Source organism: Heptranchias perlo, chromosome 1 (genome assembly GCF_035084215.1).
Source record: "Heptranchias perlo isolate sHepPer1 chromosome 1, sHepPer1.hap1, whole genome shotgun sequence".
NCBI classification, from domain to species: Eukaryota; Metazoa; Chordata; class Chondrichthyes; order Hexanchiformes; family Hexanchidae; genus Heptranchias; species Heptranchias perlo.
The window spans coordinates 71,864,059-71,883,702 of record NC_090325.1 but is presented as its reverse complement, the minus strand read 5'-3'; the positions used below and the strand labels follow the sequence as shown (position 1 = coordinate 71,883,702).

General features: G+C 44.8%; 1 protein-coding gene across 1 annotated transcript in view; it reads right to left on the bottom strand.

The window, feature by feature from the left end:
- The window catches only part of rnf180a (ring finger protein 180a), a 124,323-nt gene that overhangs the window by 7,384 nt on the left and 97,295 nt on the right, over window positions 1–19,644 (bottom strand). Inside the window, exons 5-6 of the mRNA XM_067995190.1 lie at window positions 18,997–19,225; window positions 15,765–15,890 (exon numbers count right to left, since the gene is read on the bottom strand). Of these exons, the coding sequence (XP_067851291.1) occupies window positions 15,765–15,890; window positions 18,997–19,225 (355 nt within the window). The remainder of the gene's footprint in view (window positions 1–15,764; window positions 15,891–18,996; window positions 19,226–19,644) is intronic.

Sequence of the window (19,644 nt, the reverse complement as noted above, 5' to 3'; positions counted from 1 at the left end):
TATCCCTTAAGGGGAAAAAAAATGAGTGGAGCAATCATCTCAATGCATCCCATATACACAGAAAGGTTCTTAAATTGTGAACGAATGAGTACATAACCTGTGGAACCTTGCTGCAGGAAAGAGCAGAGGACTTCTTACATAATTTGAAAATTGGAGAAGGGCAGCTATTTTTCGCACTCATGTGTGACTTATACAGAATTAGAAATAGCTTAAAGGAACTTTAAGGCAGATATGCAGCCAAGCGCGAAGTCACAGCACATGCTGGGAACTTAGATTTTATCACTGGATATTGTGAGGTCAGCTTAATGAAATAAAAATTCAGAACTCCCTGAAGAGATTGTACCTTGCAGCAGGGAGCCAGCCTAATTTGAGAGGAAAGAGGGGAACAACAAATTGTGCATACTAGCAACCCTTTAAAATTCTCCTGGGAAAATTCTAGGCTTGTGGTAAGTGGCGCTAGGCAAGACAAAAGTATATTGGCAACCTTTAGAAACATTGAAAGACTTTACATTCATTTTTTAGCCTTTTCAAAGGCTGTATGGTGGAAAAGAGTGGCTGGTAAAAATCAAGGGAAAGCAAAGCAAATGTGGAGGCATGAAATGAAGACTCCAGAGAGGATGAGAGTGAAAAATGCTTGGCAGGAGGTGGTAACCAGGCATAAAACTGTTCATCATTATCTGTAGGACCTGGGAACAGCATACCTCTAAGAAAATGGCAAGCTAAGATTACGCAACACTACCACGATTCAGGCAGATGTCCCAGTATTTCATACCACGTAGTGTTGCTGGTCAACCTGTTCACAATTTACTGCTTGCCCATGTCAAGCTGTGACAAATTCCATGTTATTATCACTGTATATAAGTAGACTGAAGCACAACTAGCTTTGTGTATGAATATAAATTACTACACTGTGCTCTGCATGCATGTAAAGCTGAGACTAGATAAGATCTCAGGTAGCCACCCAGCTTCAGCATTACTGGCTTCCAGAAGGTAGATTAGCGTACAGTAGCATAGTGGTTATGTTACTGAACGAGTAATCCTAAAGGCCCGGACTAATAATCCGGAGTCATGACTTCAAATCCCGCCACGGGAGCTGGGGAATTTAAATTCAATTAATTGAATAAAAATCTGGAATTAAAAAAAACTAGTATCAGTAACGGTGGCCATACCGGATTGTCGTAAAAACCCATCTGGTTCACTAATGCCCTTTAGGGAAGGAAACCTGCCGTCCTTACCAGGTCTGGCCTATATGTGCCTCCTGACCCACAGCAATGTGGTTGATTCTTAATCGCCCTCTGAAATGGCCCAGCAAGCCACATTGTACAATCTCGTTATGGAAAGTCGAAATAAGAATAAAACTGGATGGACCACCCGGCAATGGACCACTAGGTACTGGACACGACAAAGGCAAACCAAGCCCAGTCGACAATGCAAAGTCCTCCTCACTAACACCTGAGGACTTGTGCCAAAATTGGGAGAGGTGTCCCACAGACTAACCCACTGGCAAGACAGACCCACCAGAGGTGGTGGTACAGTGGTATACAGTCAGGAGAGAGTAGTCCTGGGAGTCCTCAACAGTGACTCTGGACCTCATGAAATCTCACGGCATCAGGTCAAACATGGGCAAGGAAACCTCCTGCTGATTACCACCTACCATCCTCCTTCAGCTGATAAATCAGTCCTTCACCATGTTCAGCACCACTTGGAGGAAGCACTGAGGGTAGCATGGGCACAGAATGTACTCTGGTTGGGGGACTTCAATGTCCATCACCAAGAGTGGCTCGGTAACGCCACTACTGATCGAGCTGGCCGAGTCCTGAAGGACATGGCTGCCAGACTGGTGGTGAGAGAACCAACGCAAGGGAAAAAGCTACTTTGCCTCGTTCTCACCAATCTACCTGTCACAGATGAATCTGTCCATGACAGTATTGGTAGGAGTGACCACCGCACAGTCCTTGTGGAGATGAAGTCCCGTCTTCCCACTGAGGACACCATTCAACATGTTGTGTGGCACTACCACCATGCTAAATGGGATAAATTCAGAACAGATCTAGCAGCTCAAAACTGGGCATCCATGAGGCACTGTGGGCCATCAGCGGCAGCAGAATTGTATTCCAGCACAATCTGTAAACTCATGGCCTGGCATATTCCTCACTCTACCATTATCAACAAGCCAGGGGATCAACCCTGGTTCAATAAGAAGTATAGAACAGCATGCCAGGAGCAGCACCAGGCATACCAAAAATGAGGTGCCAACCTGGTGAAGCTACAACACAGGACGACATACATGCTAAACAGCAGAAGCAACATGTTACAGACATAGCTAAGCGATTCCACAACCAACGGATCGGATCAAAGCTCTGCAGTCCTGCCACATCCAGTCATGAATGGTGGTGGACAATTAAACAACTAACGGGAGGAGGAGGCTCCGTGAACATCTCCAACCTCAATGATGGCAGAGTCCAGCACGTGAGTGCAAAAGACAAGGTTGAAGTGTTTGCAACCATCTTCAGCCAGAAGTGCCGAGTGGATGATCCATCTCGGCCTCCTCCCAATATTCCCACCATCACAGAAGCCAGTCTTCAACCAATTCAATTCACTTCACGTGATATCAAGAAACGGCTGAGTGCACTGGATACAGCAAGGCTATGGGGCCCGACAACATTCCGGCTGTAGTGGTTAAGACTTGTGCTCCAGAACTAGCCGCACCTCTAGCCAAGCTGTTCCAGTACAGCTACAACACTGGCATCAACCCGACAATGTGGAAAATTGCCCAGGTATGTCCTGTCCACAAAAAGCAGGAGAAATCCAATCTGACCAATTAATGCCCTGTCAGTCTACTCTCAATCATCAGCAAAGTGATGGAAGGTGTCATCGACAGTGCTATCAAGTGGCATTTACTCACCAATAACCTGCTCACCGATGCACAGTTTGGGTTCTGCCAGGACCACTCAGCTCCAGACCTCATTACAGCCTTGGTCCAAACATGGACAAAAGAGCAGAATTCCAGAGGTGAGATGAGAGTGACTGCCCTTGGCATCAAGGCAACATTTTACTGAGTGTGGCATCAAGGAGCCCTAGTAAAATTGAATGGGAATCAGGGGGAAAACTCTCCAGTGGCTGGAGTCAGACCGAGCACAAAGGAAGATGGTAGTGGTTGTTGGAGGCCAATCATCTCAGCCCCAGGACATTGCTGCAGGAGTTCCTCAGGGCAGTGTCCTAGGCCCAACCATCTTCAGCTGCTTCATCAATGACCTTCCCTCCATCATAAGGTCAGAAATGGGGATGTTCGCTGATGATTGCACAGTGTTCAGTTCCATTCGCAACCCCTCAGATAATGAAGCAGTCCGTTCCCACATGCAGCAAGACCTGGACAACATCCAGGCTTGGGCTGATAAGTGGCAAGTAACATTCGCGCCACACGAGTGCCAGGCCATGACCATCTCCAAAAAGAGAGAGTCTAACCACCTCCCCTTGACATTCAACGGCATTACCATCGCCGAATCCCCCACCATCAACATCCTGGGGGTCACCATTGACCAGAAACTTAACTGGACCAGCCACATAAATACGGTGGCTGCAAGAGCAGGTCAGAGGCTGGGTATTCTGCGGCGAGTGACTCACCTCCTGACTCCCCAAAGCCTTTCCACCATCTACAAGGCACAAGTCAGGAGTGTGATGGAATACTCTCCACTTGCCTGGACAAGTGCAGCTCCAATAACACTCAAGAAGCTTGACACCATCCAGGACAAAGCAGTCCGCTTGATTGTCACCCCATCCTTAATTGCCCTCTGAAATGGCCTAGCAAGCCACTCAGTTGTAAAATCTCGCTACGAAAAGTCATAACCAGAATAAAACCGGACGGACCATCCTGCATCAGACCACTAGGCACCGGACACGACAACGGCAAAACACCAAGCCCAGTCGACCCTGCAAGGTCCTCCTTACTAACATCTGGGGACTTGTGCCAAAATTGGGAGAGCTGTCCCACAGACTAGTCAAGCAACAGCCTGACATAGCCATACTTGCAGAATCATATCTTTCAGCCAACGTCCCAGACTCTTCCATCACCATCCCTGGGTATGTCCTGTCCCACCGGCAGGACAGACCCACCAGAGGTGGCGGTACAGTGATATACAGTCAGGAGGGAGTGGCCCTGGGAGTCCATTGACTCTGGACCCCATGAAATCTCATGGCATCAGGTCAAACATGGGCAAGGAAAGCTCCTGCTGATTACCACCTACCGTCCTCCCTCAGCTGATGAATCAGTCCTCCTCCATGTTGAGCACCACTTGGAGGAAGCACTGAGGGTAGCAAGGGCACAGAATGTACTCTGGGTGGGGGACTTCAATGTCCATCACCAAGAGTGGCTCGGTAGCACCACTACTGACCGAGCTGGCCGAGTCCTGAAGGACATAGCTGCTAGACTGGGCCTGCGGCAGGTGGTGAGCGAACCAACACGAGGGAAAAACTTACTTGACCTCGTCCTCACCAATCTACCTGTCGCAAATGCATCTGTCCATGACAGTATTGGTAGGAGTGACCACCGCACAGTCCTCGTGGAGATGAAGGCCCGTCTTCGCACTGAGGACACCATCCAACGTGTTGTGTAGCACTACCACCGTGCTAAATGGGATAGATTCAGAATGGATCTAGCAGCTCAAAACTGGGCATCCATGAGGCGCTGTGGGCCATCAGCAGCAGCAGAATTGTATTCCAGCACAATCTGTAACCTCATGGCCCGGCATATTCCTCACTCTACCATTACCAACAAGCCAGGGGATCAACCCTGGTTCGATGAGGAGTGTAGAAGAGCATGCCAGGAGCAGCACCAGGCGTACCTAAAAATGAGGTGCCAACCTGGTGAAGCTACAACACAGGACTACATGCATGCTAAACTGCGGAAGCAACATGCTATAGACAGAGCTAAGCGATTCCACAACCAACGGATCAGATCAAAGCTCTGCAATCCTGCCACATCCAGTCGTGAATGGTGGTGGACAATTAAACAACTAACGGGAGGAGGAGGCTCTGCAAACATCCCCATTCTCAATGATGGCGGAGTCCAGCACGTGAGTGCAAAAGACAAGTCTGAAGCGTTTGCAACCATCTTCAGCCAGAAGTGCCGAGTGGATGATCCATCTCAGCCTCCTCCCGATATCCCCACCATCACGGAAGCCAGTCTTCGGCCAATTCGATTCACTCCACGTGATATCAAGAAACGGCTGAGTGCACTGGATACAGCAAAGGCTATGGGCCCCAACAACATCCCAACTGTAGTGCTGAAGACTTGTGCTCCAGAACTAGCTGCGCCTCTAGCCAAGCTGTTCCAGTACAGCTACAACACTGGCATCTACCCGACAATGTGGAAAATTGCCCAGGTATGTCCTGTCCACAAAAAGCAGGACAAATCCAATCCGGCCAATTACCGCCCCATCAGTCTACTCTCAATCATCAGCAAAGTGATGGAAGGTGTCGTTAACAGTGCTATAAAGCGGCACTTACTCACCAATAACCTGCTCACCGATGCTCAGTTTGGGTTCCGCCAGGACCACTCGGCTCCAGACCTCATTACAGCCTTGGTCCAAACATGGACAAAAGAGCTGAATTCCAGAGGTGAGGTGAGAGTGACTGCCCTTGACATCAAGGCAGCATTTGACCGAGTGTGGCATCAAGGAGCCCTAGTAAAATTGAAGTTAATGGGAATCAGGGGGAAAACCCTCCAGTGGCTGGAGTCATACCTGGCACAAAGGAAGTTGGTAGTGGTTGTTGGAGGCCAATCATCTCAGCCCCAGGGCATTGCTGCAGGAGTTCCTCAAGGCAGTGTCCTAGGCCCAACCATCTTCAGCTGCTTCATCAATGACCTTCCCTCCATCATAAGGTCAGAAATGGGGATGTTCGCTGATGACTGCACAGTGTTCAGTTCCATTCGCAACCCCTCAGATAATGAAGCAGTCTGAGCCCGCATGCAGCAAGACCTGGACAACATCCAGGCTTGGGCTCATAAGTGGCAAGTAACATTCGTGCCAGATAAGTGCCAGGCAATGACCATCTCCAACAAGAGAGAGTCTAACCACCTCCCCTTGACATTCAACGGCATTACCATCGCCGAATCCCCCACCATCAACATCCTGGGGGTCATCATTGACCAGAAACTTAACTGGACCAGCCATATAAATACTGTGGCTACGAGAGCAGGTCAGAGGCTGGGTATTCTGCGGCGAGTGACTCACCTCCTGACTCCCCAAAGCCTTTCCACCATCTACAAGGCACAAGTCAGGAGTGTGATGGAATACTCTCCACTTGCCTGGATGAGTGCAGCTCCAACAACACTCAAGAAGCTCGACACCATCCAAGATAAAGCAGCCCGCTTGATTGGGACCCCATCCACCACCCTAAACATTCACTCCCTTCACCACCGGTGCACTGTGGCTGCAGTGTGCACCATCCACAGGATGCACTGCAGCAACTCGCCAAGGCTTCTTCGACAGCACCTCCCAAACCTGCGACCTCTACCACCTAGAAGGACAAGGGCAGCAGGCGCATGGGAACAACACCACCTGCACGTTCCCCTCCAAGTCACACACCATCCCGACTTGGAAATATATCGCCGTTCCTTCATCGTCGCTGGGTCAAAATCCTGGAACTCCCTTCCTAACAGCACTGTGGGAGAACCGTCACCACACGGACTGCAGCGGTTCAAGGCGGCGGCTCACCACCACCTTCTCAAGGGCAATTAGGGATGGGCAATAAATGCTGGCCTCACCAGCTTCGCCCACATCCCGTGAACGAATGAAAAAAAAAAAAATCCACCACCCTAAACATTCACTCCCTTCACCACTGGCGCACCGTGGCTGCAGTGTGTACCTTCTCCAGGATGCACTGCAGCAACTCGCCAAGGTTTCTTTGACAGCACCTCCCAAACCCATGACTTCTACCGCCTAGAAGGACAAGGGCAGCAGGCTCATGGGAACAACACCCCCTGCAAGTTCCCCTCCAAGTCACACACCATCCCGAAATATATCGCCATTCCTTCATCGTCGTGGGTCAAAATCCTGGAACTCCCTTCCTAACAGCACTGTGGGAGAACCTTCACCACACGGACTGCAGCAGTTCAAGAAGGCGGCTCACCACCACCTTCTCAAGGGCAATTAGGGATGGGCAATAAATGCTGGCCTTGCCAGCGATGCCCACATCCCATGGACGAATAAAAAAAAACCAATACGCTTATGATACAAAAGGAGGTAATTTGGTACATCATGTCTGTACCAATTCTTTGCACGGAGAGCAAGGTAGTTTATGTCTTTCCAGACATTAATGCTGGCATTATGCAAATGTTGTGCTGCTCTGTACGCGCCCAATTTCCAAAGTGTGCACCCCACAGTGCATACCGGAAAATTCTTGCAATTTTCCAACCTTTTAGTGATTTGCGTATCTGTAACCCCAGATCCCTCTGCTCCTCTACTCCATTTAGACTCTTATTATCCAAGGAGTATGTGGCCTCCTTATTCTTCCTACCAAAATGCACCACCTCACACTTATCTATATTGAAATTCATTTGCCAATTACACGCCCATTCTGCAAGCTTTGAAATCCGTGCTGACTATTCTTTATTATATTTTCGGTGTTTTTCTATTACATCTTTGAGTAAGGATTCTATTATTTTCCCTACCAACGATGTTAAGCTAATTGGTCTATAGTTCCCTGGACTTGTTCATCTTTTTTAAATATAGGAATTACATTAACTGTCCACCATTTTTATATATATGTAATAGTGCCTCTGCTATCCCTTCCCTAACTTCTTTTAATATGCGCGGATGCAATCCATCCGGACCAGGGCTTTCATCCTCTCTAAGTTTGATTAGTTTATCAAATATCTTACCTTTTTTTCATTCGTTCATGGGATGTGGGCGTTGCTGGCAAGGCCAGCATTTATTGCCCATCCCTTATTGCCCTTGAGAAGGTGGTGGTGAGCCGCCTTCTTGAACCGCTGCAGTCCGTGTGGTGAAGATTCTCCCACAGTGCTGTTAGGAAGGGAGTTCCAGGATTTTGAACCAGCGACGATGAAGGAACGGCAATATATTTCCAAGTCGGGATGGTGTGTGACTTGGAGGGGAATGTGCAGGTGGTGGTGTTCCAATGTGCCTGCTGCCCTTGTCCTTCTAGGTGGTAGATGTCATGGGTTTGGGAGGAGCTGTCGAAGAAGCCTTGGCGAGTTGCTGCAGTGCATCCTGTGGATGGTACACACTGCAGCCACTGTGCGCCGGTGGTGAAGGGAGTGAATGTTTAGGGTGGCGGATGGGGTGCCAATCAAGCAGGCTGCTTTGTCCTGGATGGTGTCAAGCTTCTTGAGTGTTGTTGGTCCTGCACTCATCCAGGCAAGTGGAGAGTATTCCATCACACTCCTGACTTATGCCTTGTAGATGGTGGAAAGGTTTCTATCTTAAATGTCTTTATATCTTTTTTGATCTCTTCTTCTAGTGCCATGCCCGACATGCTAGTCTCCCTGGTAAACACAGAGGCAAATTAATTATTTAATATTTCTGCCATTTCGCTGTCATTACCTGTGAGTTTATCGTGTGTATCCCTTAGTGGCCCTATCCCTGTACTGATCTTTCTTTTGTTGTTTATTTGCCTGTAGAATACTTTACTATTACTTTTAATATTTCTTGATAATTTATTTTTGTAGTTTCTCTTTGCCTTCTTAATTGTTTTTTTGACTTCTTTCCTAACCTTTTCACTTTCCCTTTTGTCATCCTCTCCTTTGGTATCTATGTACTTGTGTAAGGCTTTTTCTTTAGTTTCAATTTTGCCCTTACTTCTTTATTCATCCATGGTGTGTCATTACTGGCAAGTTTGTTCTTGCTTTTTAGTGGGATATATTTCTCCTGGACTCTATTGATCACCGTTTTAAATGTTTCCCACTGCTGCTCTATTTCTTTGTTTGTCAGTAAATTTTTCCAGTTTATTTTCCCTAGTTCATTCTCAACTCCTTAAAATCATCTTTTTTTCAATTTATTACTATGATCTTTGTCTTACTTATGTCTTTTCCAATCTTTATCTTAAACCTTATTATGTTGTGATCACTATTGCCTAGATGTTCCCCTACAATTACTTCTCTGATCTGTTCTGATTCATTTCCCATTGCTAGATCCAGCAGTACTTCCTCTTTTGTTGGGCTTTTTACATATTGGGTAAAAGAGTCCGGCACACATTGTAAAAACTCCATTCCCTGGACCCCTTTATCTATCTCTTCTTGCCAGTTTATTTGGGGATAGTTAAAATCTCCCATGATTATTATATGTCCTTTACTCATTTCACATATCTGCTTATGTATTTCTTCCTCTACCTCCTTTCCACTATTAGGTGGTCTGTAGTATACCCCTATTTGCGTGATCAATCCCTTCTCATCTTTTACTTCAATCCATTTGGATTCTATTTCTATCCTTCTGTTAGTTATATCCCTTTTTTCTACTGTCATTATGTTATCTCTAATTAGTAGACAACCTACACAACCTACTGTGCCTCCTAACTAGCTGTCAGCTGCAAAGTTGGATATACAGCTCTCTATTCCTTCATCCAAGTCATTAATATATACAGTGAAAAGCTGAGGTTCTAGTTCAGATTCCCGGGGAACACCACTTGTCACATATCTCCAGTCATCCCTACTCTCTGTCTTCTACCAATTACTAACCCATTGCCACATGGCTATCACCAATTCTGTATACTTTCATTTTTGCCAATAATCTCGTGAAGAATCTTATCAAATGCCTTCTGGAAGTCCATATAGACAATGTATAGGCACTCCCCTATCTACCATGCTGGTGACCTCAAAAAAATCAACTAGATTAGTCAGACATGACTTATCCTTCTGGCTCTCTTTGAACATACTTGTCTAAGTATTCAGTCACTGATGATAGATTCCAGTAATTTCCCCACAACTGATGTTAATCTGATGGGCCTTTACCACTCTCTTTTGCTTAATATATTTATAAAAACTTTTGCTGTTAGCTTTGATATTCCTTACAAGTTTTTTTCATATTCCCTTTTTGCATCTCTTATTACTTTCTTTGTATTCCTTTGTTGTTTTTTTATAGCTCTCCCAGTCCGCTGGATTTCCATTTTTCCTTGAATTTGTGCAAGCCTTTTCTTTTAGCTTAATACGGTCTCTTACCTCATTTGTTGACCAGTGCTGCTTAACTACACAAGTGGAGCCTTTGCCTTTTAGGGGCATGTAATGTACTGGCTACATGTGTATCAAACAGGTAATTGATGCATCAATAAGCACGACCAGCTTTCATCTCCTTTCATTTTCTGTACACTCCAAAGCATGATCAGCAATGCAAAGGACAAGCAGAAGGTCACTTCAACACTGAACAGGAAAATGTCAGAAACTGAAAAATGTCCTAATTAACTGTTGGCTGCCTGGCAATAGCACCTCATCCTCAGCAGCCACATCCTCGAGTCCTTCTTCAATCTGCTTATCTCCTGAAGGTTGCAACTCATTAATGTGCTGTATGCGGATACTTCTCAGTTGTGATATGATGAAGCATACAGCACACCATCACTATCTTTCATACATTCTGTGGAGTATGTTACAATGTGCCCTGTGTGATCCAGGCAACAGAGATGCTGCTTCAAGACTTCAAAACACTACTCAGTGAGCACCCTGGTTCTCACTGTCGAGGTCCTCGGCCTGGTCACACCAACTGGTGTCATCAGCCAAGGATGAAGAAGATAGCTAAATCCTCCAGTTGACATCCAACCAACTTTCCATCAATGTGGAACGGATCTTGAATTTTGGACTACTACAGAATGTAAAAGTCATGGCAGCTGCCAGGATACCTGGCATTAATGATGAGGATGTTCAGGTTGATATCACACACTATCAGCACATTGATTAATATCCTTTTCAATTTCTATAAAGGCACAGCTTGGCCAGATGGAGCCTGAATGGTGCACATGTGCAATCGATGATGCTCTGCACCCTTGGGAAACTGGCAATATCAAAGAAACAGTACTGCCTTCTGCTGTGGCTTGTTACAAATATACACATCCTGGGGTGGATGCCTTAGTTCATTCTGGATGCATCACTGCATCAATGAACGGCTCACTCCTGTCAAATCCATTGTGCAGCTTGAGAAGACCCTGAAGCATAAAAATGTGCACACTTTAAGTGACACATACACCGTTATATTCACTGTGGTTTGCCGCTCTAGATTGGTTCTTATGAGATGGCACAACTCAGTGACCATTTCATTGCATAGTTGCATGGTCTGTTATCATATTAAGATAGTTGATCCTGAGGTGATGGACATGGTCTTGTGGGTGTCTAATACCTGGGATTGTCATGTTCTATGCAGCTGTGTTCCCTTTCAGTCCTCTGCCTTCAGCACCTACATAATAAGTACAAACACTGGCAATGCTGCATATTCTGTTAACTGTGCAATACTAGCAGCAGCTTTCTGTGTTCCTCCCATCCAGTTTCTCCTGTGCCCACAGCATCAACATTGCCCTGGCTTAAGCCATCAACATCTTATGTGACTGTGGCAACGGTGCATTGTCTCCCCTTGTTCTCCTTATCCTCATCGATCTATCCACCACGTTCAACACTGCCAACCAATCTAACTTTTTGCACCACATCCCCTCAGTGGTCCATCTTCATCGCAGTACACTCTCCTGGCTCCATTCTTACCTCCCCCAATGCAGTGCAGTCATCTCATTGAAAAGCTTCACAGTCACCTGGGTATGCTGCACGGCTCCTTCCTTCTCTCCTTTTTATCATATACATGCTTCCCCTCAGTTACATCTTCCATTAGCACAGGTGAGCTTCCAACTGCATGCCTACAACACCTAACTCTACCTCTCTGTAACCACCAAGGCTGTTACCAATCTATCCCGTCTGTCCAAAACCAATTCATGGGTGTACCAGCACTTTCTTTAGCACAAAGCAAGCAAAATCAAAACCATTGTCTTTGTTTTGCACCAGCATTTGCATTCTTCTAGCTCCAGTTCCATTACCTTTCCTGTTGCCCACTCAGGTTAAACCCTGAGTTGTGCTTTTTACCCCACACATCCCCTCAGTTGCCAAGGCAGCAATTTTCCATCTCCATAACATTTTCTATTTGTATGCCTACCTCTCCAGTCTGCTGCCAAAATTCTAATCTATGCCTTCAGCACCTTGGGACTGATTTCCCAAACTAGTTAATCCAGAACTCTGTGGCCTACATCCTTTCTCTCATAAAATCCCACACACCTGTCATTGCCAATCTTCACTGTCTTCCTGTCCCTTAGCGATTTCAGGACCTCATCTTCAAAGCCGTAAAGACTCACTGCACCTTATCTCTGTGATCTCCTCCAACTGCATTTCCCAGCCTGCACTCTCTACTCCTATGACTCTGAATTGCTGCTCATCCTCTACTCCACTATTGGAGACCGAACATTCAATTACTATATCCTGCATTTTGGATTTCTCTCACTTTGTCTTGCTTCTACTCTACCTTCCTTCAAAAGCCTCCTTAAAACAAATCTCTTTGACCGTGCCTTTATTTCCCCTGATCCTCCCTTAATCTCTTTCCATCTTCATTCAGCATATGTCCTGCTTTTAAAACCTCTTGGATATGTTCCACATTACAGGTGATATATAAATTCAAATTGTTGCTGTCATTATAATGGAAAATCAGGTGTGATTACAAGATAATCTAATTTTGAGGTTCAAATGATTTAACCAAATGCAAAATTACACCTTTGAATATCACGGTCATTTAACAAAGGGTTTTGTTGAGTTCAGTAATGTTTATACATTTTCTTGGGTTAAGACATTTTACAGATTACTTTAGATGATAATTGGAATTACCAACAGTTCATTAGATTTTGTCCAACACTTGGATCACAGTCTTTTCCTTGGTAAAGGAGGACTGTTGGGTGAGCTACTGAGAGGACATGTATGGGTCTACCCTTTTCTTCAAACCATATATAGGGTTCACAGGGGAGATTTTATTCCATTTAACCCCTTTTTATTTGTAGCAGCAGCAGGTGCCACAGTAAACACCTATGGTGTATGTGTTCCATGTAATGATGATGTCCATGTTCAGGGATTAACAATTGTGACAGAATTCCTGCATATATATTGAGTGACACTCTAATCAATTAACAGGAAATAATGAGGTTCCTTTGCGCCCCCCCCACCCCAAACAATTTCTTTCTCTCTCCCAAGAATTTTCCCTTCAACTATCAATATTCTGACACCAGCAGAGTGTGAGACATAAATTATCATGGTTATACTGAATAATAGTCTCTAATTAGCTCATTACAGGAGGGTCACAGGTCATTGCCTCAGAGCTTGCTGTCACAAAAAGAATGAGATTTGTCCTTTCTCAGTTGAGCCACAAGGCAAACTTATCACAAGGTAAAGTTAGCAGCACCATAATGTGCTTTTAGAAGGCATCTCTATTGTTCCCTTTGTCTCAGGTAAAATTATAAGAAGATGAGTGGCCTCTGTGAAGGATAAGAATAGGAATGAACATAACGTATTGGGGGAAGACTCTCCTGAGTCTGAAGGAAAATCACACAGGTTCCTTTATAGGTGTGCTCTCGAACCTGCCCAGTTTTCTGATATTCGTTCAGTTGAACCGGGGCACAGACCCAGGAAAATCTCCCCTATTTTTATTTGACAGATAAAAATAAGGTAAAATATAGGGCAAAAGAGTAACTAGGGAGAGAGTAGGGCCTCTTAAGGATCAACAAGGTCATCTATGTGCGGAACCACAAGAGATGGGTGAGATCCTAAATGAATATTTCACATCGGTATTTACGGTTGAGAAAGGCATGGATGTTAGGGAACTTGGGGAAAAAAAGTGATGTCTTGAGGAGTGTACATATTACAGAAAGGGAGGTGCTGGAAGTCTTAACGCGCATCAAGGTAGATAAATCTCCGGGACCTGATGAAATGTATCCCAGGACGTTATGGGAGGTTAGGGAGGAAATTGCGGGTCCCCTAGCAGAGATATTTGAATCATCGACAGCTACAGGTGAGGTGCCTGAAGATTGGAGGGTAGCTAATGTTGTGCCTTTGTTTAAGAAGGGCGGCAGGGAAAAGCCTGGGAACTACACACCGGTGAGCCTGACATCTGTAGTGGGTAAGTTGTTAGAGGGTATTCTGAGAGACAGGATCGACAGGCATTTGGAGAGGCAGGGACTGATTAGGAACAGTCAGCATGGTTTTGTGAGAGGAAAATCATGTCTCACGAATTTGATTGAGTTTTTTGAAGGGGTAACCAAGAAGATAGATGAGGGCTGTGCAGTCGACGTGGTCTACATGGACTTTAACAAAGCCTTTGACAAGATACCGCATGGTAGGTTGTTACATAAGGTTAAATCTCACGGGATCCAAGGTGAGGTAGCCAATTGGATACAAAATTGGATTGACGACAGAAGACAGAGGGTGGTTGTAGAGGGTTGTTTTTCAAACTCGAGGCCTGTGACCAGCGGTGTGCCTCAGGGATCGGTGCTGGGTCCGCTGTTATTTGCTATTTATATTAATGATTTGGATGAGAATTTAGGAGGCATGGTTAGTAAGTTTGCAGATGACACCAAGATTGGTGGCATTGTGGACAGTGAAGAAGGTTATCTGGGATTGCAACGGGATCCTGATAAATTGGGCCAGTGGGCCGATGAATGGCAGATGGAGTTTAATTTAGATAAATGTGAGGTGATGCATTTTGGTAGATCGAATCGGGCCAGGACCTACTCCGTTAATGGTAGGGCGTTGGGGAGAGTTATAGAACAAAGAGATCTAGGAGTACAGGTTCATAGCTCCTTGAAAGTGGAGTCACAGGTGGATAGGGTGGTGAAGAAGGCATTCAGCATGCTTGGTTTCATTGGTCAGAACATTGAATACAGGAGTTGGGATGTCGTGTTGAAGTTGTACAAGACATTAGTAAGGCCACACTTGGAATACTGTGTACAGTTCTGGTCACCCTATTATAGAAAGGATATTATTAAACTAGAAAGAGTGCAGAAAAGATTTACTAGGATGCTACCGGGACTTGATGGTTTGACTTATAGGGAGAGGTTGGATAGACTGAGACTTTTTTCCCTGGAGAGTAGGAGGTTTAGGGGTGATCTTATAGAAGTCTATAAAATAATGAGGGGCATAGATAAGGTCGATAGTCAAAATCTTTTCCCAAAGGTAGGGGAGTCTATAACGAGGGGGCATAGATTTAAAGTGAGAGGGGAGAGATACAAAAGGGTCCAGAGGGGCAATTATTTCACTCAAAGGGTGGTGAGTGTCTGGAACGAGCTGCCAGAGGCAGTATTAGAGGCGGGTAAAATTTTGTCTTTTAAAAAGCATTTGGACAGTTACATGGGTAAGATGGGTATAGAGGGATATGGGCCAAGTGCAGGCAACTGGGACTAGCTTCGTGGTATAAACTGGGCGACATGGACATGTTGGGCCGAAGGGCCTGTTTCCATGTTGTAAACTTCTATGATTCTATACAAAAAAAAACTAATGAAGCACAACAAATCTGATTTAAAAAACCCTTTCACAAATCCTTTCATATTAGTACAATCTGTAGTCTACAACCTATTTATTAGATCTAGCAACGATGATGTATAAGTCATTTTAAAAAGTTTTCATTAATAAGGGTTCACATCGAATTTTTTAACTTTTGAAATATAAATCTTCAGAAATTGGTTCTAAACATTGGTTAGAGCCTAAGTTATTGTGTGGAAATATCTGAAGGAATGAAGTATTGCCTTACCTCCCAAGACCCTGAACAGTCTCCTGCAGCTAGGTAATGGCCACTTTGCACAGCTTGCTTTTTGAAAGCTTTGCCTTCTGGCTAAATACTCCTCAGAAAATAAACTTTTCATGGTGTTATTCAACTCTGTAAACCAGAAAAGAACAAAGTATATTAAAAATTGCTGTTAATTAAGAGTTAGGTATGTGTAAATGTTAGCCTCTGAAGTAGAGTCAGTGTTAATTAAAATGTCATACTGAGTCCTCAGTCTCAGTTATGCTGCTGTGGGCAGCTGCATAGTGAAGGGGCAGCCACTTCCCCACAGAGAGGAAGGGAAAACCAAAGGGAGTTTCACCCAGGGCCATTCTCACGTAAACTATTGACTAGCTTTGGAGCAATATTGTGGGGGAAAGGGGAAAGTTAGTAAAATAGCTCCAAAGTTTGTATATGGCTTCCTCAATGGTTAAGGCAGTGAGTACCTGTGTCATATAGAGCTTAGATTCAATCTGCAGTTTGTGTTTAGTTAGCTGATCTCAGCTGAGATGGTGGTAGAACACTACAGTTGGCCTCAGCACCCCTAGGTTACAGAAAATTGTCCATGGTTCCCACTCCCAATTGCTATCCAGTGGCATCTACTGGGAATGAAGGTGTAATTAACATTGGGAACAGACAGGATCAAACTCAACTGCAATGCCCTCCCATGGTTAAATAGCCTGCTGACACTCACTATCTAGGGTCATACATGAAGAAAGGATAGTGGGAAAGGCGAGTGTGCAACTGGACCCAATCTGTAATTAATTGCTTCAGGAGAGGAGAAAGAGAGTGAAGAAAGAAATGACTGTATCCTCCATGGATCTTTTGTAATTAAATTATTTAAATGAAAATAGAATGGCTACTTTCCATACAGATAAATTTTTAAAAAGCTAAGGTGCTTGCTGTGGTTCTGGTTACCTGAAGTTGTCACTGACACTTTATTCACCATTAGAACCACAGTATTTTACAGCACAGAAGGAAGCCATTCGGCCCATCGTGTTTATGCCAGCTCTTTGAAAGTGCTATCCAATTAGTCCCACTCCCCCGCTCTTTCCCCATAATCCTTTAATGTTTTCCTTTTCAAGTATTTATCGAATTCCATTTTGAATGTTACGGTTGAATCTGCTTCCACCACCCTTTCAGGCAGTGCATTCCAGATCATAACAACTCGCTGCGTAAAAAATATTTTTCCTCTTCTCCTCTCTGGTGCTTTCGCCAATTATCTTAAATCTGTATCCTCTGTTTACTGACCCACCCACCAGTGGAAAGAGTTTCTCCTTATTTACTCTATCAAAACGCCTCGATTTTGAACACCTCTATTAAATCTCCCCTTAACCTTCTCTGCTCTCAGGAGAACAAATCCCAGCTACTCGTCTCCCCACAGAACAATCCCAGCTTCTCCAGTCTCTCCAAATAACTGAAGTCCCTCATCCCTGGCGTCATTCTAGTAAATCTCCTCTGCACCCTCTCCAAGGCCTTGACATTCTTCCTAAAGTGTGGTGCCCAGAATTAGACACAATACTCCAGCTGAGGCCGAAACAGTGATTATAAAGGTTTAGCATAACTTCCTTGCTTTTGTATGCTATGCTTCTATTTATAATGCCAAGGATCCCTTATGTTTTTTTCTAAAAACAGCTTTATCAACTTGTCCTGCCACCTTCAATTATTTATTTATCGGTTGCTGCACCCCCTTTAAAATTGTACCATTTAGTTTATATTGCCTCTCCTCATTCTCCCTCCTAAAATACATTCAATTTCACACTTCTATTGGCACGGCCTTATGTGTGTAACTGTTGGAAGTAAAACATGACTTACTCCATGACTTATACTTCCAAGGCTGTGTTAAGGTGAAAGTTCTAATCAATTAGGCATACACTTTAGGGGATGAACATGTCAAGTGTTGGAAGATGCATAAGATCAAATTCAGGTTAAATGTGGAAACCGCTGTAACTTGACATGCTAACTGCTTGTAGGTTGTAGACTGAATAGTATCACTAACTCGACATCAAATACTGGCCTCAGCCCCAGTGGGTATTTGCATTATGGATGGAAATGGATAGAAAGGCAATCAACAGTGGAGTGCTGACATTTAAGAGCATTTTCACCGCTTGACATAACTGCTGTCAATCAATATGTGGCAACCACTGCAAATCCTCAAGTAGAAGTCATTTTGTGAATGGTTGTTCAGTAAGAAAATAAAATCCAGATGCAAAATATTAAATTCAAGTCATTGCCTATGGCAGAAGTAAGATAAGATTTTCAAACTCAAGCTTTGGTGCATACTGTTTCTGATTAAATGACAGTTATTTAAGATTAAAATACAAATAACTTAATAGAAATTATTCAATTACACAGCTAATGGTAATGATTGTTTTTATGGATGTGTTTGGATCAAAGAAAATATTTCCCAAAAAATAATGTGGGGCTGAAAATCCTTGGCCCCAACGACAGCACTGGGGTGCAAGATGGGTGCAGGAGGCCCAACGGAGGTGGGAATTTTGGTGGGACCCATGAACATTTTAATCTCCAAGAACAGGTGGGCTAGGAGCAGGTCGGAGGTTAAAATAACAGCTTTTTGAAGCGGGACCGCATCCTGGCTCCAACGAGCCCACTTCTGGGTTTGACCCAGGCGTGTTTGGATGCTTCCATATAACAGACACCAGGAAGTCCCGCCCCCACTTAAAGCCAGCGGGCCGATACCTAAAAGGGCAATGTACCTCATTGAAATAGTTGAGGTACTTAACTTTTGCAATACACAAAGTATTAAGTGAATTTAGCTTTACCTGTTCGGGTTTCCCATTGCTTCCGATTCATGTCAGGTGAAAAAGCAGGTGGGAAAGGCCCGATTCATGAGGTGAGTGCCTTTATTTCACTGCTTGTGGGCCCAGAGGAGCAGGAGTGCTTCTTCCAGGCCATGATCGGCCGACGCTGGACACCCCCCTCATCCCCGATACTGGCTGACCTCCCCCCACACCCCCGATCCCGATGCTGGCTGACCCCCCTGTCCCCCGATGCTGGCTGGCTGGACCACCCCCACTCCGATCCCAATGCTGGCCGACTCTCCCTCGATCCTGGCGCTGGTTGACTCCCTGCTGATCTCAGTGCTAGCTGACGACCCCACTACCACCCTCCCCAATCCTGATTCTGGTTGACCTCTCTCGATCCTGATGCTGGCTGGACCCCCCCTTCAAAACCAATCCCAATGCTGGCTATTTTGTACCTGTTTGAAAAAAGACTCTTGTGATGACGGTGCGACACAAAGGGCATGGCGTATTCGTAGGGTTGTCTTTTGCAAGGGTCCGAAGGCAGGGCTCACAAAAGATGTGATGACAAGGATAACACATATATGGACTGAAGAAAATATCCAGACAAACAGCACAAATGTAGCCTTCCTTTTCCCACTTGATTTCATCTTCATCATCTGAAGTGGTCAGATTTGAACTGGAAGTCTGAAAGACAGGAAACCATTTTTTCTTTTAAATACAATGTACACATCTTTCTTTATACACACATAGCCATAAAGATAGAAATATGGAATGAAAATAAGATCCCATCGAGTACAGATATTTGGGATTAGTATAGCAGCCCTTCTGCATGCACAAGATACATTGAACAAAACCAGCGAGTTAGGCTGAATTTGTATCTTTTGCCTTATTGATTGAAAAGAACCAAGAGGACACACCTCGATCTAATGGAGGGGGCATGTTTACCAAATGCACATGACCAAACTTAGCCCTAAGGTTGAGGGAGATGACAAAGGAGCATGGGGGAAGGTGTGCTGGCTCCATAATTTGAACTCTCCTATCCGTGCCAAATTTACTTAATCAACTTCAACTTTGTTGAAGCCATGTGCACAAGAGGGCTGATT